Below are 23,492 nucleotides of genomic sequence, written 5' to 3' on the forward strand. Positions count from 1 at the left end.
GGATGGTTGGGCACCGAGTCGTGTGTCCCTAGCCCTCCCTGCCGTGCCACACCGCAGCACCTTGCCTTGCCGGGGCAAGCGCCGTGCAGTTGAGCGATGGGGCTGTGCAGTGAGGAGGGAGCCAAGAGGCGTTGCCGTTGCTTCGAGGAGGAAGGCGTGAGGAAGGAATTACTTATTTCCCAGCCCGCAGGGACCGGGTCTGTTTTGCCAAGGCTGCAGTTAACCCTCGCTGGCTGCCTCAGCCAGGCTGGCGAAGATGTCACTGGTGTCACCATGCTGCAAGGACCCTGCCCCGGGCACAGCTCCTGCTCTGATGCGAGAGAGGAAGAAAAAAGGACAGAAATAGGCTTTTTGGTCAATGAAGGCAGAGTGGTGCAGGCACGGGTGCCCTTGCAGGAGCTGGGGTAGCTGGGAGCAGCCACCCCAGCCCCCCACGCGCAGGGCAGGGGCAGAGCCCCTCGCAGGACCCACAGTGGAAGGTGGTGCCTTTGGGGTGGGGGACGGGGGACATTTGGGGGCGCTGGGGCCAGGAGCAGTGCACCGGAACCATGGTGAGGGATGTTCGGGGAGGCACTGGGGTCACATTATGGGCTGGACTGGGGGGCACTGGTGCTGCCTGTAGGGACGTGAGTGTGTGCTTGGGGGCTCTGGCGGGGGGGGGGCCCGGACTGAGACTGGGGGGATGCTCGGGTGAGGCTGGGGGGCACCAGGGACAGGGGTGGGGGGACACGGGCCGGACTGGGGGGCACTGGAGCTGGCTGTGGGGACACGGCGGGGGTTGTGGGGTGGCGGGAGCTCGGAGCACGGGGGCCGGGACCCCGGGCCCATCCCGGCGGGAGTCGGGGCGGGGCTCGGGCGCGGCGGCAGGGACGAGGGGCGGCCGGAGCGGGTAGGGGCCGCTGTCGCTTTAAGGCGGGGGCAGCGCGGGGCGGTCCCGCCGCCGCCGCCCCTCCCGCCCGCCCGGCGGGGCCGCGGGCAGCACCATGCTGCGGGCGGGGAGGCCGCGCCGCGCCCCGCGCCTGGCCAGCAGGTACCGCACCGGCACCGGGCGGGGCGGGCGCGCTGCGGGCGGGCGGCCGGCCGGAGCCCGGCCCCGGCAGACAAAGCCCCGCGCCCCGGGGCCGCACCGCGGGCGGTGCTTTGTCTCGGCCGCGCTGCGGGGGGGAAGGGGGGACCCGGGCAGCGCGGCCCCGCCCGGCCCCGCGGCATCGGGGCGGCTCCGCGGGGCCCAGCGGCGGGACGAGCCCTCCCCCGGCCCCCGCAGCGCACCTGCAGCGCGGCCGGGCCGAGCCCCCGCGGGGCTCCCGGGGCTCCGGAACCCCCGGCCGGCGGCGCTGACCCCGCAGCCGGGCACCGGGCTGCCCTCCGGAGCGGGGCGCGGCTGGGCGGGGAATGGGGGGAGCATCCCCACGCGGCGCCGGGTCAGGTCCGGTCCATCCCCTGCCCCCTCCGGGCTGCAGCCGCCCCCTCGGTCGGGGCGAGGCGTGCCTCACCGGGACCGTGTCGGGCCCTTTCTGTCCGCGGGGGGTTCCCGCACGCCGGGCCGGGGCCGGGGAGCGCGGCACGACGGTCGCGTTGCCGCAGCCTCTGCCTCGCTGCTGTCCTTGAGCATCCCTTCCCAGGGAGCTGCGGGATGCGCCGGGCCACCGGCAAGACCCGCTCCCGTCCGCCCTCGGGGCGGTTTGGTGCGGTGCTGGCTGAAGGGAGGTGGGGAATTGCTCTGTGTAAGATGGAGGGGCTGGAGCACAAAGCAGGAATTGAGTTTTGCCCCCGGCATGACGCTGCAGCATGGCTGCCCCTGTTCGGGGTCTGCGGGGGGCGTTCGGGTGGTCTCGGCCGGAAGGGACCGGGGTGCCAGGGCTCGGCCGAGCTCTGAGAGTTTGCGTTTGCCATGGGGCCGTTGGTGCTGCGTTGCAGCCTGAGCCGAGGCTTTTCTTGCTGTGCCGGTGACAGCATGTGCACGCCAGTTCTGGGGGACCCCTGAGTGTGCCAGTTGTGTGCTCCATAAGAAAGCCAGAGACACTCCACAGCGGGCAGTGGCTCCCAGGTCTCACCCTGCGGCTTGAGTGCTCTTGGGATGTCACCTGTGACCTTCTGTGTTGCCCTTCCTTGGCGTGGGGTTGCTAAGGAGGATCTGGGGTCCCTTTCTGCCCTGGTTCAGCCCCTGACCCTGTGCCTGTTCCAGCAGGGGCTTTTCAGACGCCTGGGCCCAGGGCAGCAGGGGCTTCCCACATGAGGCTGGGAGGTCGTTTGGGATTTGCCCTGCCTGGCCACAAAAGCCAGGCTGAGACACCCAGCCGTGTGCCTGCAGCGTGCAGCTCACCGTAGCCCTGCCTTGCTCCCAGCACTGCCTGCTGCAGGAGTGATGCCAGCCTGGGAGAGGAGCTTTGCTTTGTGCTCTGGGGTAGGGATTTCTGTCCTGGTGAGCAGTCACCCCCAGCACAGGGGCTAGTGGTGGGAGATGCTTGGAGCTGGGCAGCCCAGGAGCACGTCCTGGGCAGCAGTCCCTATGGGGTTCTGTCCCAGAAGCTGCCGTAGGGCCACAGGGGGCTGTGTCTGTCCTGACTCTGGCCAGTCCCCAATGTCTGGGATAAGCAGGGTGCGTGGCGCTGGCTGGGGGGTGCTGGAGCTGCCCACGTTGCTCTGTCCTGTGGTTTGGGCACCCTGGAGGGGGTGGTGGTGCCTGTTGCTTGTGCCCTGGCACCCAGGTTGGTAGAGATGCGTAGCAGGCACTCTCTCCTCTGCCTGGCCATGCTAGCCTGTCCCCAGCTTAGCCAGGGTCATAATGTCACTCAGGTGATGCTAAGTGGTTTCACCAGCTGCTGGGGCTCTGGTGCTTGCTGGGCTCCTCCTGCACCTCTGTGGCCCCAGTGTCAGGGGACAGACATCTCTGGCCTGGACCGGGGCTGGCCACAGCCCCTCAGCTCTGCTCCCCTCTCCTACACTACTGCTTGTCGCCCCCAGCCTCTTGCAGCCCCCTCAGAGGCTGTGGGGCCTTGTTGACCTACTCAGCTGCTGAACTGAAAGGGGCCGTGCTCATCCTGCTGGAAAATGCTCCATACCCATCTGTGCTGGACGGCCGCGGGCAGAGCTGGCCGGGCCCGTGGGGTGCGCAGGCAGCCGCCACCCCGGTGTGGCGCTGACTGATGGCCCTGGAGATGGGTTTGTGCATGGTCCGCTGAGCCCCCGGCGCGGAGCAGCCACCCCGGCAGAGCAGCAGTGCCCATACCTGCTGCCTCTGCCTGCTGCGGATGCTGGGTGCTGGAGAGGGGGGAGCAGGGGGCAGCGGGGCAGTGGGTGGGGGCTGCCTGAGGAAGGGTGGATGCTGTGGGGTGGCTGGTTTGTTTGCTTCAGCTTGTCCCTGCCCTTTCCGGCAATGCTCCCGACCCCCTCAGCGGGGCAGGTCGCAGGGGGCTCAGTGCCAACTGCCGTGCTGCCAGCCCTGCCTGCAGGTACCCTCCATCCCCAAAAAACTCCCATGGGGGGCTTAATGAGGAGACGTGGGGTTACTGGGGCTCGTGTGTTGGCAGGGTGCTGAGCCTGTACCAGGCTGGGCTGGAGCCAGCTGCAGCCGCCAAGTGGCAGCTCTCTGCCATGGCCCCGCAGCGGGTGCTACCGGGCGCTGAGGTTTGCGCCCCAGCAGCCGTTGGAGCAGGGAAATCCCATGGGTGGCAGGACCCACCGGGCAGAGCTGGGGGTTCTGACACTGGCTCTGCCGTTGCAGCTGGGATGAGAGCAGCTCCATCAGCAGCGGCCTCAGCGATGCCTCTGACAACCTCAGCTCGGAGGAGTTCAATGCCAGCTCCTCACTCAACTCCCTGCCCTCCACCCCCACGGCCTCGCGCAGGAACTCGGCCATAGCGGTAGGTGCCCGTGATGCCCTGACCCTTCCTGGCACTGGTCCTGGCTCAGTGCCACAGCCTCTGCAGGAGGGAGGGGATGGAGCGTGCCAGCGTGGGAAAACAGAGGCATAGCACAGGTTGTTGGGTCCATCCCTCTCCCAGCTGGCTGGTGCTCCCTGGGGATGGGTTTGAGGTGGGTGCCGGGAGCACCCCTGACTCTGCTCTGCCTGCAGCTGCGCACGGACTCAGAGAAGCGCTCACTGGCAGAGAGCGGGCTGAGCTGGTACGGTGAGGGTGAGGACAAGGCGCCCAAGAAGCTGGACTACGACAGCAGCAGCCTCAAGATGGAGCACGGCTCCTCCAAGTGGCGGCGGGAGCCCTCGGAGGGTGGCGAGGAGGGGCCCAAGGGTGGCGAGCTGAAGAAGCCTGTCAGCCTGGGCACTCCCGGCGCACTCAAGAAGGGCAAGACCCCTCCAGTGGCTGTGACCTCCCCCATCACCCACACAGCCCAGAGCACCCTCAAAGTGGCAGGTGAGACCTGATTTGGGCAGGGTCCAGCTTCTGTGATGGGGAGAGGGTTGGGTGGCATCTTCATGGGCCTTCCCTGAGCACGCTGGCCATGGGATGCCCTGTGACTGCGCTCAGACCTGACAGCCGGACGTGGGCTGGAGGGGGTGGCAGAGCTGTGCGTCCCTGCAAGGAGGTTGTGGGTCTGGCCCCATGCTAAGGCCTGCTTGCCCAGGGCCGTGCCTGCCCCATGGCATCATGTCCATGCATCAGGCTGGGGGCTGGCTGGGTGCACTGGGAGCCTGACCATGGCTCTGCCCCAACACCTAGGGCAGCGGCATGCCCCTTTGTCTCCATCTCGTCCCCACGCCTCCAATATCGGTTTCCAATCTAGTTTAGTTCACACCCAGATGTCCCCAAAGCTTCCTGGGATGCTAACCCATCCTTCCCTGCCCACCAGGCAAGCCCGAGACCAAAGCCACCGACAAGAGCAAGCTGTCTGTGAAGAGCACAGGCCTGCAGCGCTCCTCCTCCGATGCCGGCCGTGACCGCATCGCCGATGCCAAGAAACCACCCTCAGGCCTCACACGCCCCTCAGCCTCCAGCTCCTTTGGCTATAAGAAACCAGCTCCCGCCACTGGCACGGCCACCGTCATGCAGGCTGGGGGCTCGGCCACGCTCGGCAAGATCCAGAAGAGCTCCGGCATCCCTGTCAAGCCAGTCAGTGGGAGGAAAACAAGCCTGGATGTCTCCAACGCAGCCGAGCCCGGCTTCCTGGCCCCGGGAGCTCGTTCCAACATCCAGTACCGCAGCCTGCCCCGGCCAGCCAAGTCCAGCTCCATGAGCGTGACTGGCGGCCGTGGTGCGAACCGGCCAGTCAGCAGCAGCATTGATCCCAGCCTGCTGAGCACCAAACAGGGCGGCATCTCAGTGTCGCGGCTCAAGGAGCCATCCAAGATCAGCGCCAGCCGTGGCACGCCAGCCCCTGTGAACCAGACAGACCGCGAGAAGGAGAAGGCCAAGGCCAAGGCGGTGGCGCTTGACTCTGAGTGTGGGACACTGAAGAGTGTCAGCTCACCTGAGAGTACCCCAAAATCCCAGGCCAACCTCCCGACGGCAGCCAAGGTGGCCGAGCTGCCCCCCACACCTCTCAGGTACAACCCTTCCACCTCTGAGGGCAGCAGGTGCCTGGCACGACTATGCCCAGCACCCAGCCATCCCCAACACCTAAGTCTCACCTGCTTCCTTACCCATTTTCCCCATTCCAGAGCGGCTGCCAAGACCTACGTGAAGCCTCCCTCGCTGGCCAACTTGGACAAGGTCAACTCCAACAGCCTGGACTTGCCCTCCTCCAGCGAGCTGCATCCCACACACACTGCCAAGCTGCAGGACCTGCACCCAACCAGCGGGCATCTCGCGCCCTGCTTCAGCCCTAGTCCTGCCCCCATCCTCAACATCAATTCTGCCAGCTTCTCCCAGGGCCTGGAGCTCATGGGTGGCTTCAGCGTCCCCAAGGAGGGCAGGATGTACCCCAAGCTCTCAGGCCTGCACCGCAGCATGGAGTCCCTACAGATGCCCATGAGCCTGCCCAGTGCCTTTTCGGGGGGCAGCACCACCACCCCCACCCCTGCTGCCGCCCCCCCTGCCAGCACAGAGGAGGAGGAAGAGGCAGGGGAGCTGGGCTGGAGTGGGAGCCCGCGGCTTGCACATCTGGACAGGTATGGCTGGAGGGAGGGCATGGGACTGCTGGTGCACCTCTGCAGGCTCAGATCCCTCCCTGCTGCCCTCCTGTGACCTTTTCCTGCTGCAGGGGCTCTTTCTGCTACATTTCTGGAGAAAAGCCCCCTGTCCCCATGGCTCAACCCCCAATGGCACCTTCCCCTATCTGTGCAGTGATGTGACTGATCTTTCCTTCCCTTCCAGTGCCAACCGCGACAGGAACACACTGCCCAAGAAAGGGTTGAGGTAAAAGAGCCCAAATCACTTCTGGACAGTGCTGGGGAGGGAGGCTGGGCGTGTGGAGCTTTCTGTGGGGGGCCGACAGTACCCTCCATCTAGGGAGGCTGGGCCGCACTGCAGCAGGCGGGAGCCAGGATGGTGCCGGTCCACTTTACCATGCCTGCCTCTGCTCCGCTCCCCAGGTACCAGCTCCACTCCCAGGAGGAGGCCAAGGAGCGGCGCCATTCGCATGCCGTCAGCAGCGGGCTCCCCGAGTCGGAGGACCAGCAGGACCTGCCCTCGCCCCCCGCCCTCCCCATGGCGCTGGTTGGGAAGGGTCCGCTCACCAGCATCGGTCAGTGCCCTCCACTGCCAGTCCCCTTCTGCTTGCAGCAAGCCCTGTTTCTCCTGCTCCCCATCACCCCGTGTTCCCCGTGTCACTTGCTGATGCTGCTGTGGATGCTGCTTTTCTCCTCGACACCCCCAGCAGTCCCAACACCCAGCGCCTGGTGCTTTTAGCCCACTGAGGTGCTGGGTTGTGCCCAGAGGCCAGGGATATCCATCACCTCCGCTTCAGGGCATCTCATCCACCCTTCAGGCTCTGCCCGTGGCTCCCTGCTCCTCTGGGGGTGCCTGGCAGGGCAAGGGGGTGAGCCCTGCCCTGCTCTTGCCAGGACCTATGTGTTCTTAGAGGGTCTGGGGGCTCCAGGCGGCAGATGGGTTGGGGCTGCTGGTGGGAGGCAGAGGGTGCTCCCCTTCTGCACTCGGAGGTGACAGCCTCTGGCATGGTGGTGCCCACTTTTCCCCAGGGTGATGGATTTTCATCTCAGCCCTGTGGTTATCTTGGTGCTCCTGCATAAATCTGCAGTTTAGTTTTCCCCCAGTCCCCTTGCTTTGGGACCCCTGCTTCCTCTCTGCATCCCAGATCTTGTGGATTGCTCCCAGCCCTGCTTCCCCATCCTGATCCCAGGTTCCTAGCGCAACTGTGACCCTGCCTCTCCCTGCCTTCTCCTTGCAGTGAGCCCCACTGCTGCCACAACCCCGCGGATCACCCGCTCCAACAGCATCCCCACCCACGACTCCACCTTCGAGCTGTACAGCACATCCCAGATGGGCAGCACCCTCTCCCTGGCTGACAAGCCCAAGGGCATGATCCGCTCGGGCTCCTTCCGAGACCCTGTGGACGATGGTGAGAGTGTGCTGCGCTCCTGCCCAGGCGAAGGGGCTCCTGCGGTGGGGGGGGCGGCAGGGCTCCCCACACACTTGTCCCTTCCTCCTGGTGCTGCTGTGGCACTGTCAGATGGGTTGGTGCATCCTGTCCTCAGTATCAGAGCAGGGGATGAAAGCGCCGAGGGGCCTGGTGTACCCCTGTGTGCTGGCATCTGCTCTGGGCCACAGCCCACCCTGACCTCTGCGGGTGCCCAGTGTCCTGGGATTGGCCCCAAGATGTGGCACCAGGGAAGGGGGGACCCAAGCAGCCAGGGGGGGTGGCAGAGCTCCTGGGCTCAGCCAGAGAGGAGGGTGCAGGCGGAGGGTGCTCCCCACGCCTTGCTGCACACCACGTGCCTGGGCAGGTCACCAGCCATGCTCTGAGCAGCTGCCATCCCACGCTCTGCCTCCCCGGGCCCCTGCAGAGCCGCATCCACTGGGAGCTCCGTCCTCTGTGCCCTGCCGTGCCCTGCACCTGCAGCCCCTGGGGATGCTGCTGGCCAGGGGCACCCTGACATGCTGGGTTTTACTCTGTTGCAGTTCATGGATCGGTGCTGTCCCTGGCCTCGAGCGCGTCCTCCACCTACTCCTCCGTAAGAGCTGCCTCTGTGCTGCGCTGCTTTGTGCATGGCTGGGGGGGCCTGGGTGGGAACGGGGGGGCTCTGTGCATGCCTCTGCCTCGTGCTGAGCCTATCCGTGCCTTGCTGCCCTCCTGACTGCCTGCCTCTGTCTGTCTGTCTCTCTCTGCTCTTGCGCCACCAGGCTGAGGAGAAGATGCAGTCCGAGGTGAGCCCGCACCCTCTGCTCGTCGCCTGCCCCTGCCACCATGGCGAGGGTGAGCACCTGACCCCTCTCACTCCCTTCACTCTCCCCACAGCAAATCCGCAAGCTACGCCGTGAGCTGGAGTCCTCGCAGGAGAAGGTGGCCACCCTGACGTCCCAGCTGTCTGCCAACGTGAGTCCCCGTGGGAGCCGCTGCTTGCGGCAGGACACGCCGCTCTGAGTCCCCGCAGTGTGCGGGACTGGTGCTGGCCTGCGCCCATGAGAGCCTTGATTCCCCTCTCCATCCTCTTGCATCCCACACCTGGCAGCGTGTGCTCGCCTGGCCATGGGTGCTTACCCAGGCGTGGGTGCTCACTCACCTGTTTCTCCACCTCTCCCAGGCAAACCTGGTGGCAGCTTTTGAGCAGAGCCTGGTGAGCATGACGTCCCGCCTGCGGCACTTGGCTGAGACCGCTGAGGAGAAGGTGGGTGCTCTCAGGGTACCAGGTGGGCACTGGGGGGCACTGGTGGTGTGGGAGGGTGCTCGTGGGGCTGGGGGATGCTGGACTTGGGTGAACCTGCCATGGCACTGCCTGCCCCAGGAGTGCTCTTGGGGTGGGCCCTGCACCATTGGAACGCACTCTACGGTTCCTGGGTCTGCTCCCCCAGGATACGGAGCTGCTGGACCTGCGAGAGACCATTGACTTCCTGAAAAAGAAGAACTCGGAGGCCCAAGCTGTGATCCAGGGTGCCCTGAATGGTACCGATGTCACCCCCAAGGGTAAGGCAGCCCCCCACCATGGGGGTTTTTAGCCCTTCCTGAGCACCTTGCCCAAGCCCAGCTGGGCTGCTCCTTCGTGGGGCTGACACAGGGCCCCAGGGCACCCCCCACTCCAGTGAGATGTTTGGGTGGGAGGCAAGGTGCCCCGGGCAGCAGCTTTTCCCCACCTGGGACCCCAGCCCTCTGAAGCCAGGGTTAGACGGCCAGAGGTGTTGTTGCAGGAGGTCATGATGCTGGTGCCCCGGGGTGACGGGATGGTCACCTTTTCACCAGACCCTTTGCTGACAGCCCAGTTTTAGCTGCTGATCTTGGCTTTGTTCCCATGAGTGTTGTTTCTAGCCCTGAGACCCCAATGTGAGTGCAAGGTGCTGGCAGAGAGGTGGCCTGAGACAAGAGCAGAACGATGTGTGTTCCAGGCACCTCCCTGGGGTTTGGTGTCACTGTCCCGAACGGCAGCGCTTATGTGGTGTCTGAGCCCCACATCATCTTACAGGGTGGCTCCGAGAGCTCAGAGTTTGTTTGGGTGGGAGAAGGGGTGCAGGGAGGAGAGTGCAGATGGCTCTGGCGCTGGGGCAGACCCAGTTTGTTGATACCTCCTTTCCTGGTCTCTCCTGCTTCTCGCTGGCTCCAGAGCTGCGCATCAAGCGGCAGAACTCCTCTGACAGTATCTCCAGCCTCAACAGCATCACCAGCCATTCCAGCATCGGCAGCAGCAAGGACACCGACGCCAAGAAGAAGAAGAAGAAGAGCTGGGTGGGTTGGATGGCGTGCTGGGAGGAGGAGCAGGGCTTGGGAAGCCTCTGGCAGGGCCTGGCCGATGTCAACCCCACGAGCCAGCTGCTCTTGTTTTACCTTGGCATCGTGTTGGCCTCGTGTCCCCTGGGGACAGCACTGACAAGGAGCTTGTAGCCACCATGGATTTGTGTCTTGATGTGCTGGCCGGGACTTCTCCAGCCTCTCTGGGAATTTTCCAGCCCTGGTCCTGCACACCTGCTCCCTCGTGGTTTTCCCATGTGTCTCCCTTCTGCCCATGCGCAGAGCCGGACGCCTCAGCCAGGCAGCCCCTTCCCTGTACCAAGCAGCTCAGACCTGGATGCGCGATTAAGTCTTGCTTTGTTTTGTTTCTCTCCCCCTATGCTGACCTCAACCCTTTTTTTCAGGTGTACGAGGTAAGTCCTACGCCATCCCCTCCACCCCATGCTGTGCCCGGCCAGGGCCCTTGCTCCATTTTGTGGGACGGTGCTCATAACACTACCCATCCCATCCATCCCACTGGCACTAATCCCCAGCACGGGCCACGCTGGGGCCCCCAGCTGGGCTGCACGCACCATGGCTGCTTCTTTTGATGTTAAGGCGAAAACATGCACCCATGTGGAGGGGCTGAACTGTGCTGGGTGGCTGTGAGGCAGCAGGAAGGGCTCGGATGGGGACCTGTCCCATGGATGGGGACAGTCCCCTTCTTGGCCAGGGACAGCAGGGACTCTCCTGACTCCCTGTAGCCAGGTCTTTTGGGATGGGGACCTCAGTGCAGCCCTGCCTGTGGCACTGGGGTGTGGTGCTGCCAACCATTGCCAGGGCTGGCCTGACGTGGCCCGAAGGGGCTCTGTCCCTGTGGGGACCCACGTGGGTCCCAGTGCTTCCCTGCTCTCCTGCCATCAGCAGAGCCTGACACCCACTTGGATTTTTTTTTTATGCTGAAATGCAACACTTGCTTCTGGGGTCACACCAGGCCAGCCTGCGGGTGCCTGTGGGAGTTGGGCCAGATCTTGCCTGTCTGCATCCCTTCTCCCTCCCACCTCCCCTCAGAGCAGGCCCTGGCCCACCAGGGGACATGGTGTGAGCCCAGGGTGCCTGTCCTGCTGCTCTCCTGCTGGCTGGTGGTGCGTAAGCGGGACCCAGGCCCAGTTTGACTGCTCTGCAGTGTCCATTCGCCCTCCCTGGCTCACCCACCCGCTGCTCTGTGTGTGCTATGTGCATGTTGCATGTCTGGCCGGGACCCCTGGTGACATCTTGCGGGGGGCTGGCTGGCCTTCTGCACTTCCAGGAGGGCCCCACAGGGCAGAGTGGGGTGTGGGGCTGAAATTGTCCCCAGCACCAGGACCCCAGCTCTGCAGTGGCTGGAGCGGGGGGGATGTCCCCCTAAACTCTACTTGCTGGGATGGCTGTGGTGGGGTGAATGTGAGGGCTGAGTTGGCCCTTCCTAATGGACCAGGGTGCTGGTGCAGTGCCTGAACACCCCGATGTGGGTGCTGGTGGGGAGCAGGGCTGGGGGAAGCCTGCCCAGGACATGGGTCCCACTCTGTGGGGCTGATCGCTGCTGTCCAGGCTGGAAGCTGGAGTGTTGCACAAAGGGCTGTGCACCCCCATCCATCAGCTGTGCCAGCAGAGCTGGGTCAGGCCAGTGCCTCGCCCGGGGCAGTGGCAGGGCGTAGTGCTGCCTCGGTGAACGATACGGTGTTACTGGTACCAGCTCGGACTGTCTGTGGGGCCTGGGCAGACAGGGGCCCTGGGGGAGGACCGGGCCAGGTCTCTGCTTGCAAGGCTGTGCTGTCAGGCCATCCCTAACAAGAGTATTTCCATCTCCTAGCTACGCAGCTCCTTCAACAAAGCCTTCAGCATCAAGAAGGGACCCAAATCAGCCTCGTCTTACTCGGACATCGAGGAGATTGCCACGCCGGACTCGTCAGCGCCCTCCTCCCCAAAGCTGCAGCATGGCTCCACGGAGACTGCCTCACCCTCTATCAAATCCTCCACATCCTCCTCCGTGGGCATCGACACAGCTGAGTACGTGGGGCCAGGGGTCAGCGTGGGGTGGGGAGGGTCAGTCGTGGTGGCTGCAGGCTCCTGCATTCACGACTCTGGCTCTGCCTTGGCCTAGGCTTTTCCAGGCCCACGGTGAGGGTGAGCCAGAGAAGAAGGAGGTGTCAGAACTGCGGTCAGAGCTGTGGGAGAAGGAGATGAAGCTGACGGACATCCGCCTGGAGGCCCTCAACTCGGCCCACCAGCTGGAGCAGCTGCGGGAGACCATGCACAACATGCAGGTGAAGGACCGCTGCCAGGAGCCTGCCTGGCTCTGAGCACCTGGGTGGCCACAGTCCCTGCACCCCCACAGCTGTGCTGCAGCCCCGGGATGCAGCTGGCTTCTAGCTCCTCACCCTGTGCCATAACTCATTCTTCCCCAGCTGGAGGTGGATCTCCTGAAGGCTGAGAATGACCGGCTCAAAGTGGCTCCGGGGCCCTCAGCAGTGCCAGGCTCTGTTCCCGGCCACGTCACAAGCACGTCAGCCTCCTCTTCACCACGCCGCTCCCTGGGTCTCACCCTTGGCCATGCCTTCAGCCCCAACCTGGGCGACACAGGTAGGGGTGATGCTGGCAGATGGGGGAGGGATGGGACAGAGACGTGTGTGGTTGGAATGTGCTGCTGCTCAGCTGGAGGCAGCTGTGCACGGGGATCTGTAGCGCCACTGGTGCCACGATCAGCCGCAGCAGGGTTTAGCTCAGGCTGGGCACGGTCAGGCCCGGTGGCTCGGCTCTCTGTGCCGGCCCAGCCTCACTGCTGCGCCCCTAGATGTGTCCCCCATGGACGCTGTCAGCACTGGCACCCAGAAGGACGAGCTGATGCTGCGGATTGTGGTACGCATGCCGCCCCAGCACATCATCAAGGGGGTAAGTGTGGGCTGTATGGGACCCTGACCTGTCCCAGTGCTATGGCCCTGGACAAGGGGCAGAGGATGCCTCTCTGGGGCTGGATGCAGTGCTCCAACTCTGCATATCTCGGCTTCTAGGACCTCAAGCAGCAGGAGTTTTTCCTGGGCTGGACCAAGGTCAGCGGGAAGGTGGACTGGAAGATGCTGGATGAGGCTGTCTGCCAGGTCTTCAAGGTAGGATCCTGAGGACTCCTTCCAAGAGCCATCCTTTTACACTGTTCCACCATGCCTGGTGCTTCTTGGCCCAGGTCCTTACTGGGGTCTTCTGGAGCTGCTGAGCACCGCTTGCTCCCTGCCAGCCCTTAGGGGCACTGACAGCCCTGTCCTTGTCCATCTAGGATTACATCACCAAGATGGATCCTGCTTCCACGCTGGGGCTCAGCACCGAGTCTGTCTATGGCTACAGCATCAGTCACATCAAGCGGGTCCTGGACACAGAGCCGCCAGAGCTGCCGCTGTGCCGCCGGGGCCTGACCAGCATCGTTGTGACGCTCAAAGGTCAGTGTGGCGGAGAGGCTACATTGCTGTTCCATCCTCCCTCTGCCTCACGGTGTCGTGGGGCGTGAGCGGGACCCACAGCCTTCCCCTGCCTGCAGGCTTGAAAGAGAAGTGTGTGGACAGCCTAGTGTTTGAGACGCTCATCCCCAAGCCCATGATGCAGCACTACATCAGCCTCCTGCTGAAGCACCGGCGGCTCATCCTCTCGGGACCCAGCGGCACCGGCAAGACCTACCTGACCAACCGCCTGGCTGAGTACCTGGTGGAGCGCTCGGGCCGGGAAGTCACCGAGGGCATCGTCAGCACCTTCAACATGCACCAGCAGTCCTGCAAGGTGAGGGCACGCAGCAGCCAGGAGTGTCCCTGTTGGCACTGGTGCTGCAGTCCCCTCTGGCAGCCATGCCACGGCCCCATGTGTGACACCTGGCCTGTTCGTTGCAGGACCTGCAGCTGTACCTCTCCAACCTGGCCAACCAAATCGACCGGGAGACGGGCATGGCGGATGTGCCGCTGGTGATCCTCCTGGACGACCTCAGCGAGGCGGGCTCCATCAGCGAGCTGGTCAATGGCGCGCTCACCTGCAAGTACCACAAATGGTGAGAGCCCCACTGCACCCTCCTCCGGTGCCATCTCCTGGGCATACGTGTGCTCCCCGCTGCTCTCTGCAAGATCCCTGGGCTCGTGCAGATGAGGCTGCATGGCTGAGCATGGCCGCTGCGCTCAGATCAGCTTTGCCATGGGTAGGGGTGATGCAGGGTGCTTTTTCTCATGGATCCTGTCTCTGTCACTCACTCACTCAGCCCCTACATCATTGGGACCACCAACCAGCCTGTGAAGATGACCCCGAACCATGGCCTCCATCTCAGCTTCAGGTGGGAATCATACATCCCTGGGGACCATCCCCGTGGGGCTGGGGAGCTGGGCAGCTTGTGTGGAGACCCAGCCCTGAACACCCAAGTCTTTCCCTCAGGATGCTGACCTTCTCAAACAACGTGGAGCCAGCCAATGGCTTCCTGGTGCGCTACCTGCGGCGGAAGCTGCTGGAGTCGGACACTGACATCAATGCTAACAAGGAGGAGCTGCTGCGTGTGCTGGACTGGGTGCCCAAGCTCTGGTACCACTTGCACACCTTCCTGGAGAAACACAGCACCTCTGACTTCCTCATCGGTATGGCTGCACATCTCCCTCCTCTACCTTGCACTGCTGGGAGCCCCTAGGGACTGGGGCAAATCCCCCCCAAAGGAGCCTGGGGAGCTGATGTACTGCCCCGTGCCCCCCAGTCCCACACAAACAAAAGCTGGTGAACAGTGCATACAAGTGTTCCTCTTGGGTGGCATTTGTTCCCATGCCCTGTGGGAGGTGTCACCGTGGTGTCAGCCAAGGCTGCCTGTCTTACTGGCACTTTTCCCTGGGCACAGAGGAGCTGTGTCTTCCCAGGCCAGTATCCCTTTGCCTTGCCATGCTTTTGGGGGGTAGGTTGAACCTAGCAGCCCTGTTACTTGCCCAGGAGCTTGCTTCCTGCCCATGTGTGTCAGTCAGACACTGCCCGGACACTGCTCCCAGGAGATGGTTGAGCCCAGGGCACTCTGCATAGCCAAGCTTGCCCACTGTGGTGCTGCGCTGCCACGGGGCCAGTGACTGGCGCAGGGGAACCCAGCTCCCATTTTCACTCTCTGCATTCCCCCTGCAGGTCCCTGCTTCTTCCTGTCCTGCCCCATTGGAATTGAGGATTTCCGGACCTGGTTCATCGACCTGTGGAACAACTCCATCATCCCTTACCTGCAGGAAGGGGCAAAAGATGGGCTTAAGGTACCCAGAGTTGCATGTGGGAATGCAAACCAGCAGTGCTCGGGGACACGATGCTGCAGCAGTCTAACAGGGTGGTGAGCGGGGAGGCACTGGGACTTTGGGCACAGGTGGCATCTTTGTCAGTCCCTGCCCTGTGGCTGGAGCAGGACATAGCGCTGTCCTGGGGGGACTTGGAGTGCCACGTCACCAGCTCTGGCATGTGCTGAAGAGGTGGCTGCTGCTTGCTCCCTTCCTGCAGGTCCACGGGCAGAAGGCAGCCTGGGAGGACCCTGTGGAGTGGGTGCGGGACACCCTGCCCTGGCCATCAGCGCAGCAGGATCAGTCCAAGCTGTATCACCTGCCCCCGCCCACCGTTGGGCCCCACAGCACCGTTTCCCCTCCCGAGGAGCGCACCGTCAAAGACACGACACCCAGCTCCCTGGACTCGGACCCTCTGGTACAGCCCTGCTGCGCCAGGCACTGGGAGGTGGGCTGGGCAGTGCTGGTGGAGAGGGGAGAGCAAGGTGGAGCTTCGCTTCCCCAGTTATTTTTCAGCATAAAAAGTCAGATTTGGGGATGCAGAAACATTTGCAGTCTTGGGAGGAGCGGTGGGCGTGGGATGGTGGCACGGGCAGGCTGCACACCGAGGCACATTGTGATGTGCCAGTGAACAGGCATCACGGCCACGAGCAGGCACGCGCAGCCTTGCACATGCATGTCCCGGTGTGTCACCCAGAGAGACTGCTAGCAGACAACAGCCTGCCACAGCTGATGCCTGCTGATGTGCTGGGGCCTGGCCCCCCACCATGCCTCCATGGCCAGGTCCTGGTGACAGGGAGGGATTTTGCAGCATCTCCAGGCTTTGCTGTACTCTGAGGAGCTTCTTGGGGTGGCTGGTTTGTATGGGAAGGCAAGGAAGGCCTGGTGGCCTTGGCCTCCCCAGGGCATCCACGGACCTCTCATCCCCCTCGTAGATGGCAATGCTGCTGAAACTCCAGGAAGCCGCCAACTACATCGAGTCTCCAGACCGTGAGACCATGGTGGATCCCGACCTGCAGTCGACTCTGTGAGGCCCGGACATGCCGGCCCAGGCAGAGGGGAGCCACCGCCAGCCACCGCTCCCGTTGGGCTGCTCTCCTTTTCCTTTGGTATCCTGGAGTTGCGGGGCTGGCGAGTGAGTGGAGAGGACTGGGGCTCCGGTGTGTCCGGCGGAGCGTGGGGAAGCTCGGCTCATCCATGGGAGAGCGCGAGGTGCCATCTCCCCTCCCAACCCTGGGGGTAGGAGAATCTTGGTTTCTCTTCTTGGTTTTTTTTCTGTCTCTCTTGCAAACTCTCGGGCTTTGGGGCCAGGGCGACCGATGTGGCTGAGCCTCTGCTCCTGGGAGCCGCAGGAAGGCCCCTGCGTGGGGCAGGGACCCCGCGGGAGCCACCTGGGCCAAAGCTGGGGGACGCAGGAGGAACGTGTGGCTGCAGGACAAGAGTGCGGGTGTGAGGGTCTCCAGCTTCCTCTCCACCCAGCCAGACAGATCCAAGGGCAGGCGATGAGGGAGCCGCTGCCGCAGGAAGCGCTTGCCTTGCGTTGGCCAAGGAGGAGCATGGCTCTTGCTGCTGTCTTTGTATGTTCCCCGTTTCACTTGCATGGCAGCCGCTGCGACCAGGACAGCCCAATAAACCCTGCTTTGGTTATTTTATTTTGTTTTCCCCCTCCCATTTTCCTTTGGCCGAGTCCAGACTTTGCTTTGGTCCCTTTTTTTGTTCAGGTCCTTTGCTCTCCTGGCCTGGAGCCCACAGCCCCGTGTCCACCGCTTCCCTGTAAGCAGCTCCCTTTCCCTTTGGTTTCTTTTGCAGCTGTTGGTTCCACCACTCAAACCACCTCTGTCATGAAACTGGTGCTCACTGGATGATCTCCAGTCCCTGAACCCACCTACCGGGGCCTCACAGCTTGGCTGAGATGGGACTTGGCAGCTGGTGGTAGCCGGATGCTCCCAGAGCAGCCCTTTGCCTGGTAGCTCCCCCTGCCCCAGAGGCAAAGCAGAGTCTGGCCCTGGGGACGGGGTCTCCCACCAGGCCAGGATGCCTTGAGGCACCCCCTCCCCAAGGTTCCTGGCACTGGCTGAGGCCCAGGCCGGGGGAGGGTGCTGCAGCCCCATCTCTGGGCAGCCGGACGCCTGCTCTGTCCCCTCAGTGCTGGGGGGCCACAACCTGCCCCGTGTCACCTCGGTGCTGCCAGGCTCAGGAGCTGTGCCTGGGGCTAGTCCCCCTGCCACCACTCCCCAAGGCCCTGGGCCTTCCTGCGCCTTGTGGCCGGCAGGGTCTGGCTGTGCCCCGTGTTAGTGCTCTGGCACCACCTTAGGGCTGCCACATGTCCCCTTGGACCTACCATGTAATGTCACAGGCGAGGCTCCTGGCACAAGGGGATCAGCCCCGGTGCTGCCGTGGTGCCTTAATCCCCAGCTGTGCGGGAAGGGGACATGTGGTGCTTGGGGTGGCGTTGTCACAGCCCGCTCTGGCGGCAGGGTCCTATGACTGTCCCTAAACCCCGCTGGGCTGGGCTGGGGGTGCTGGCACCAGCCTGAGCACTGCCAAGCTGGGGCTGATGCCTTCAGCACACCTCGCTTCCCCGTCCCTAGGCACGGCTGCAGGGGGCTCTGCTGGGCCAACGCCTCCCTCCCTGAGCCCAGCTGGGCTCGGGGCCCCCGCTGCTCACCTCTGCTGCCACCCAGCTCAGTCCCTGCACTCAGCTGGGGCCCCGGCGAGCCTTTTGGGGAGAGGTGACCCCAGGGCCGGGTCTGCCAAGCCTATCCTGTCCCTGAGCCCTACCAGGACGGGGACCGGGCAGCCTCAGCCCCTCGGTGCTGCGGCTGGTGTGGCCTTCAGGGACGCCTCACAACCCTCCAAACCAGGCATCTTCTCCAAGGCCCGGCCTTGCCGCCGGCACCGCTTGGAGGCAGCCGCCACCTCTGCCCTTGGTGCTCTCTCAGCTGGTGCGTCTTGCCTTGCCGCCCGGGGCCGGCTGGTGCATCCCGGCCGCGGCGCGTGCGACCCATGGTGCTCACTTCGTCTGTCCGACAGCCTCCCTGCCATCTCCCCGCTGCCGCCCGCGGCCGGCTAGCCCGGCCCCTTTGCACAGGGATGTCCCTCCCCACGCTGGCTTGGACGCTAGGGCTTTCCGTTTGCCTTCTCTTGTGTTGCCGCCGTCGGCTAAGGACTTGATGTAAATAGATCTGTAGTCGAACGCCCTGCGTGAGTTGGTGGGGCCTGGCCCTGCGCCTCTTTCCTTTTTTTTTTTGGTTGGGTTTTTTTTTTTTATTCTTTTTGTACTCTGTGATAACTGTGCTGTGCTGACTTCTTTTCTGATTGTACGAGACACTGGCTCAGCAGCTGCTCGAGGCCAGTGGTGGGGACCCAGGTCCCCTCCAGCCCCTCTTGCCCTCCGGTGCCCGATGGAAAGGGCATGATGCACCTTTGGGGGCTGCCCCGTGCCTGGGTGCCCTGAGGCATCATGCCCCCCTCTCGCTTTGCATGGCCTGCAGGCAGCCTTGGCTGGGCCTGACTTTCTTTTTTGACAGCCCCACAGCCAAACACACAAACAGTGACCAAACTGTCCCTGGCACCGGCTTGCCTGGGGCTGCGCTGCCAGGTGTCTCCGAGCCTGTTCCCTGGGAGCTTGTCCCATCCTTTCCCAGTGCGGGGCTGCCCATTTCCCCATCACCTCAGCCAGGGCTTGCTGGAGGCGAGCAGCACACTGTGGTGTAAATCAGGAGGAATCCTTGAGGTGGGGGGGGAAGGGCGAGGGCTGTGCCTGCCAGCGTGCCCTGGCCTGGGGCATGGCGGGGGCTTTCGCTGCGCTCACCTGCCCGGAGGGGATGGGCTCTGATGGTTCCTCCTGGCGTACACCAAGCAGCCCGTGTCCCCGTGCGTGGCAGCTCTCTGGGGACCGAGCGTCCCCCAGGGCTGCCGGTGTCTGTGGGCTGTGCCCCTTTGTTCCCCAGGGGACGGGCCCAAGGATTGCACTAACACATCCCCCTGTCACCCCTAAGGGTACCTGTCACCCCTAAGGGCGCTGGTCACCCTCTAGGAGCCGTCATGCCTAAGGGTGCCTATTGCCCCCAGAGGTGCCTGTGACCCCAACAAAGGTATCTGTCACACACCCCCCCCAAAAGGTGCCCATTGCCCCCCAGGGGTCCTGCCGCCTCCAAAGGTGCCCGTGGCCCCTGGGAGTGCCAGGAGCCTGTCTGAGGGGCTGGAGCTGGGAGCTGCCAGCGCCTCACCCCCTGCCCCCTCGAGCTGCTGCCGCCCAGTGGCCCGAACCTTACAATTTTAGCTTTTTTCTATTAAAAACAAACAACCTTTTTTTAATTAAATAAAAGATGAAATGGACAAATTCCTGTTTTAGATGATCTGTGTAACTGACTGGGTTTTGTGTTTCTTAACTGCATGGTATTCCTGCCGAGGGGTTTTATAGCACTTTTTAAATTTCTCTTTAAGATTTTGGTCCAGATTTCTACTGCTCTCGCCTGTCTGTCTTTGCTTTTCCCTTGCCTTCTCCAAGTTTGTAAACTCGCTCCATTTTATACCTGATGTTGAGACCCAACCCCACGTTGTACATAGCTGCGGGAACAATCATAGGGAACAAACACCATCTGGACTCTTTCCACAATTAGTTGTTTTTACTTAAAATAAATTTTAAAAGAAGTATAAAAGGAAGCCAGGAAAAGGCTTGAGGATATTACGAAAGACAGAAACAAATCCAGCCTTGCACCAAGTCAGCTCCTGCTGCCCACGCTGCCCGCACCAACCGGCATGTCTCTTCTCGGTCGTCTGTCTAACACCATTGGATTCAATAAAGTTATCTCCTGTACCGCCTGGCTGCTGGTCCTGTGTGCGGGAGACCGCGGGCCTGTCCCTGCGCGGGAGTGGGGTAGGACAGCTGTGCTTGTGCTGCCACATGCCAACCCCTGTCTTTGGTGGATGCCCTGCTGCAAAATCCAGGGAGGGGGGCTTTGTAGAAACACCCCTAGTTTGAAATCTTGGCTGTTTTGTGAGATGCTGGGAGTGGTTTTATCGGCTGGGGACCCCTCTCCCAAGGTAGCGCTCCTGTTTAAGTCTGGAGTGTGCAGAAACGCTCCTAGTTTGAAATCCTGGCAGTTCTGCAAGATGCTGAAAGTGGGGGATCCTTCTGGGGCAGGGGTGGATCGTACCTGGAGTGTGCAGGGAGGAGCGGGGGGCTCAGGGCAGGCGGGCATCCCCGCTGGGCCGCTTCCACCTCGCCATGTCCCCACCTCCCCTCTGAAAGGGCCACGGTGGTGGTGGTGGATGCCAGCCCGCATCTCCAGCGCAGGGGGACAGCCGTGGGACAGTGTCCCTCGAGCAGCGACGGGGCGCTCTGCCCTGCGGCGGGGCACGCGGTGAGGGCGAGGATGCAGATGCCAGCTGAGAGGAAGGGAGATCCCGGACCCCCGCGGGGCAGCTCGAAAGCTGCGTTGTGCTCGGTGGAGAGCGATGCTGAAGTGGGGACAGATGCTCCAGGAGCCATTAATCACAGGCTGGTGATGAGTTGTGACAGGCTGCAGTGGCGAATGCAAGGCCAGGAGAGGGCACTTCCCATCGGCTCCGGTGCTCCTGTCCAGCGGGTGGGTTCACGTAAGGGCATTACCAGTGGGTGCAACCCTGAACCTGGAGAGCGGGACTGGTTTTGGGGAGCCACGGCCCGTCACCCGCAGAGGCGAGTCACGTGCACGCTCCCCAGTCCGTGCTTGCTCTGTGGCCCTGTGCAGGCAGGGAGAGCCAGCAGCAGAGCCGGCAGCAGCGCAGCAGAAGGGTCCCATGCTGGGTGCTGGGCCCTACGTGTGGTGGCCCCGCAGGGATTTCCAGCCTGGCAGTCCCGGCGCAGAGCCGGCGAGCCAGAAGCATTGGTACCCGGGTCGGGGGGATGCAGAGGGACCACACAGGGACATCGCTGACACTTTGATTTCAGCTGGACACCTGCATTTGGGAAAACTCAGCTGCATGTTTCAAGGGTGACAGGCAGGGAAGGGTCCATTTAGCTTGGGAAACAGCACCCATGGGCTCGGTGCTGTAGCAGCGATGTGGCCCCCATGCAGGGTCCCTTCCCCTGCCTTCAGCAGCCGGTGGGAGCTTGTGGGTGTCTCTGTGGTGCGGGGTGGCTGGTGCAGGGCTGGGAGGGCTGAGAAAGGGAGCGGCAGTGCACCCTGCCCTCACGCGGGGCACGGGGACCCCGGTAGCACCTGGACACGTTGGGTACAACCACCGTGTATGTCAGCAGCACCTGCCGGTACCGCACCGTGTGTACGACAGCGCCGGGTGTGCAGCCTCAGCCACCAGGTACAGCGTCCCTCGGGCACTGCGCCTGGCGTGTGCGGCAGCACCCCTGGGCTGCTGCACCCAGTCTAGGCACAGCAGCACCCAGTGTAGATATAGCAGCACCCAGCAGGTCCTCCCAGGGTGACACACAGCCTTTGCGCCAGCAGCCTCTCCCTCCCCAGGGAAATGCAGCCCTATGTTCTATGAAAAACGTAGAACCACAGAGCAGAGAGCAGTTTGTGTTGGACCAGTTCCCACCCCCCGCAATGAGCAGGGGTGTCTCTCACTACTTCAGGTTGCTCAGAGCCCCTCCAGCCTGGCCTTGAACACTGCCAGGGATGGGGCATTCACAGCTTTTCTGGGCAACCTGCTCCAGTGACCTACCACCCTCCACGTAAAACATTTCTTCCTTATGTCTTAGAAGCCCCCTTTATTTATGGAAATGCCGCAATAAGGTCTCCCCGCAGCCTTCTCTCCCCCAGCTGCACAACCCCAGCTCTCCCAGCCCGGCCTCGCAGCAGAGGGGCTCCAGCCCCCGGAGCATTTCTGTGCCCCCTCTGGCCCCGCTCCAGCAGCCCCGTGTCCTCCCTGTGCTGAGAGCCCAGAGCTGGATGCAGTGCTGCAGGGGGGTCTCACAGAGCGGGGCAGAGCGGGAGAAGCCACACTTCTGGTGCAGCCCAGGATGCAGCCGGCTTTCTGGGCTGCAAGCGCACGTTGGCAGCTCATGTCTGATTTGTCACCCAGCCGCATCCCCAAGTCCTCCTCCCCAGGGCTGCTCTCCATCCATCCATCCACCCACCCACCCGCCCACCCATCCCCAGTCTGTTCGGATAGCGGGGATTGGCCTGGCCCTGGTGCAGGACCTTGCACTTGGCCTTGTTGAACCCGATGAGCTTTGCACGGGCCCGCTCCTCCAGCCCGCGCAGCTCCCTCTGGACGGCATCCCTCAGCTTGGTGTCATCCGCAAACTTGCTGAGGGTGTGCTCGCTCCCACTGCCTATGTTGTTGATGAAGATATTACACAGTACTGGTCCCAGTATGGACCCTTGAGGGATGCTGCTCCTTGCTGGTTCCCATTTGGACATTAAGATGTTGACTGTAACCCTTTGGACATGGCCATCCAGCCAGTTCTGTACCTTATCTCCAGTTTAGAGGCAACCCCATTTCTGGGGCTGTGGGGTGAGCCGTCACAGCCACGTGGCACCCAGGGGTGCCCTTCGGGGTGTACCCAGTGCCCGGAGGTGACCTGGGGTGTGCAGCGGTGTCGGGTGCTGCAGGTCCCAGCTGGGCTGGGACCCCAGGGTCCCCCTCCCCACACCAGGCACCACCTTTCCCGGCAGCAGCACATCAGACCCCCCGGCCCAGCGTTCCCTTCCCTCCGGCACAACTGGCGCGTCCCACCGGCACCTCGAGGTGTTAGAGCCCCTGCATGTGGTGCCAAGCAGGAATCCTGATGAACCCCTGTTTCAGCTGAGCTAACGGGCAGTGTCGCTCATTAAAGCCTGTCTGCCGTGGCTCCAGGCCGCTGCGGGGGCGCGGGACACCAGCCCTGTTGCGAGCTGCTCTGGCTGGAGCAGCCTGCCATGTCCCAGTGTGGCTCGAGCAGCGCTGGGGCGGAGGTGGGGGACCTCTGCTGGGATAGGTTTGGGGTGATCTCGCAGGGTCCCTGTCCCTGGCTCAGCTGCAGGGAGCAAGGGGTGCCCCAATGTCCCCTTCCCCACTCAGGGCCCCAGCCAAGGGGGATGGGGACCCCACAGTGAGGGCAGACCAGACACCACCGGCCACCCTCTGAGCCCCACCCGGGCTCCTCACCTGGCTCCCATCAGCTTTTTCCTGCTGTTTTTGCCCCAAATTGAAATCTGGGTTCCCAGGAACCCTCTGGGTCTGGGGTGGCAGAGTGGGGGTGCTACCACTCACCCACCACCGCTCCGCTCTCCTGTGGCCATGGTGGGGACCCGGTCACAGCTCTGGGTCTCCGTGGTGGGTGCGGCCGTGGTGGGTGCGGGGTGACCGGTGTGGGGTCACTAGCGAGGAGTGACTGGTGTGGGGTGACTGGTGTGAATAGACGAGCACAGGGTGAGGTGACTGATGAGAGCTGATGGGTGGGAGGTGACGGGTGGGAGGTGACAGGTGTGG

The 23,492-nt window shown here is 63.4% G+C and overlaps 1 protein-coding gene across 4 annotated transcripts in view; it reads left to right on the forward strand.

The window, feature by feature from the left end:
* NAV1 (neuron navigator 1) overlaps nt 1-19,894 on the forward strand; it is an 80,128-nt gene extending 60,234 nt beyond the window's left edge. For 2 of the 4 annotated variants that reach the window (XM_064472333.1, XM_064472334.1), the window contains exons 7-32: nt 3,725-3,863; nt 4,076-4,373; nt 4,810-5,503; nt 5,618-6,067; nt 6,273-6,314; nt 6,491-6,642; nt 7,306-7,476; nt 8,037-8,089; nt 8,259-8,282; nt 8,374-8,451; nt 8,660-8,743; nt 8,928-9,039; nt 9,671-9,792; nt 11,627-11,823; nt 11,918-12,080; nt 12,222-12,396; nt 12,608-12,705; nt 12,825-12,920; nt 13,085-13,244; nt 13,343-13,578; nt 13,686-13,840; nt 14,045-14,116; nt 14,215-14,411; nt 14,935-15,053; nt 15,292-15,489; nt 16,007-19,894. In XM_064472333.1, the coding sequence (XP_064328403.1) occupies nt 3,725-3,863; nt 4,076-4,373; nt 4,810-5,503; nt 5,618-6,067; nt 6,273-6,314; nt 6,491-6,642; nt 7,306-7,476; nt 8,037-8,089; nt 8,259-8,282; nt 8,374-8,451; nt 8,660-8,743; nt 8,928-9,039; nt 9,671-9,792; nt 11,627-11,823; nt 11,918-12,080; nt 12,222-12,396; nt 12,608-12,705; nt 12,825-12,920; nt 13,085-13,244; nt 13,343-13,578; nt 13,686-13,840; nt 14,045-14,116; nt 14,215-14,411; nt 14,935-15,053; nt 15,292-15,489; nt 16,007-16,102 (4,381 nt within the window). In that variant the 3' untranslated portion in view covers nt 16,103-19,894. Of the gene's footprint in view, nt 1-939; nt 1,031-3,724; nt 3,864-4,075; nt 4,374-4,809; nt 5,504-5,617; nt 6,068-6,272; nt 6,315-6,490; nt 6,643-7,305; nt 7,477-8,036; nt 8,090-8,258; nt 8,283-8,373; nt 8,452-8,659; nt 8,744-8,927; nt 9,040-9,670; nt 9,793-11,626; nt 11,824-11,917; nt 12,081-12,221; nt 12,397-12,607; nt 12,706-12,824; nt 12,921-13,084; nt 13,245-13,342; nt 13,579-13,685; nt 13,841-14,044; nt 14,117-14,214; nt 14,412-14,934; nt 15,054-15,291; nt 15,490-16,006 lie in introns of those variants that run through there. The other 2 variants (XM_064472336.1, XM_064472335.1) reach the window with 2 other exon arrangements.
* Nucleotides 19,895-23,492: the final 3,598 nt, after the last annotated feature.

The sequence above is a fragment of the Phalacrocorax carbo genome, chromosome 23 (assembly GCF_963921805.1).
Source record: "Phalacrocorax carbo chromosome 23, bPhaCar2.1, whole genome shotgun sequence".
NCBI lineage: Eukaryota > Metazoa > Chordata > Aves > Suliformes > Phalacrocoracidae > Phalacrocorax > Phalacrocorax carbo.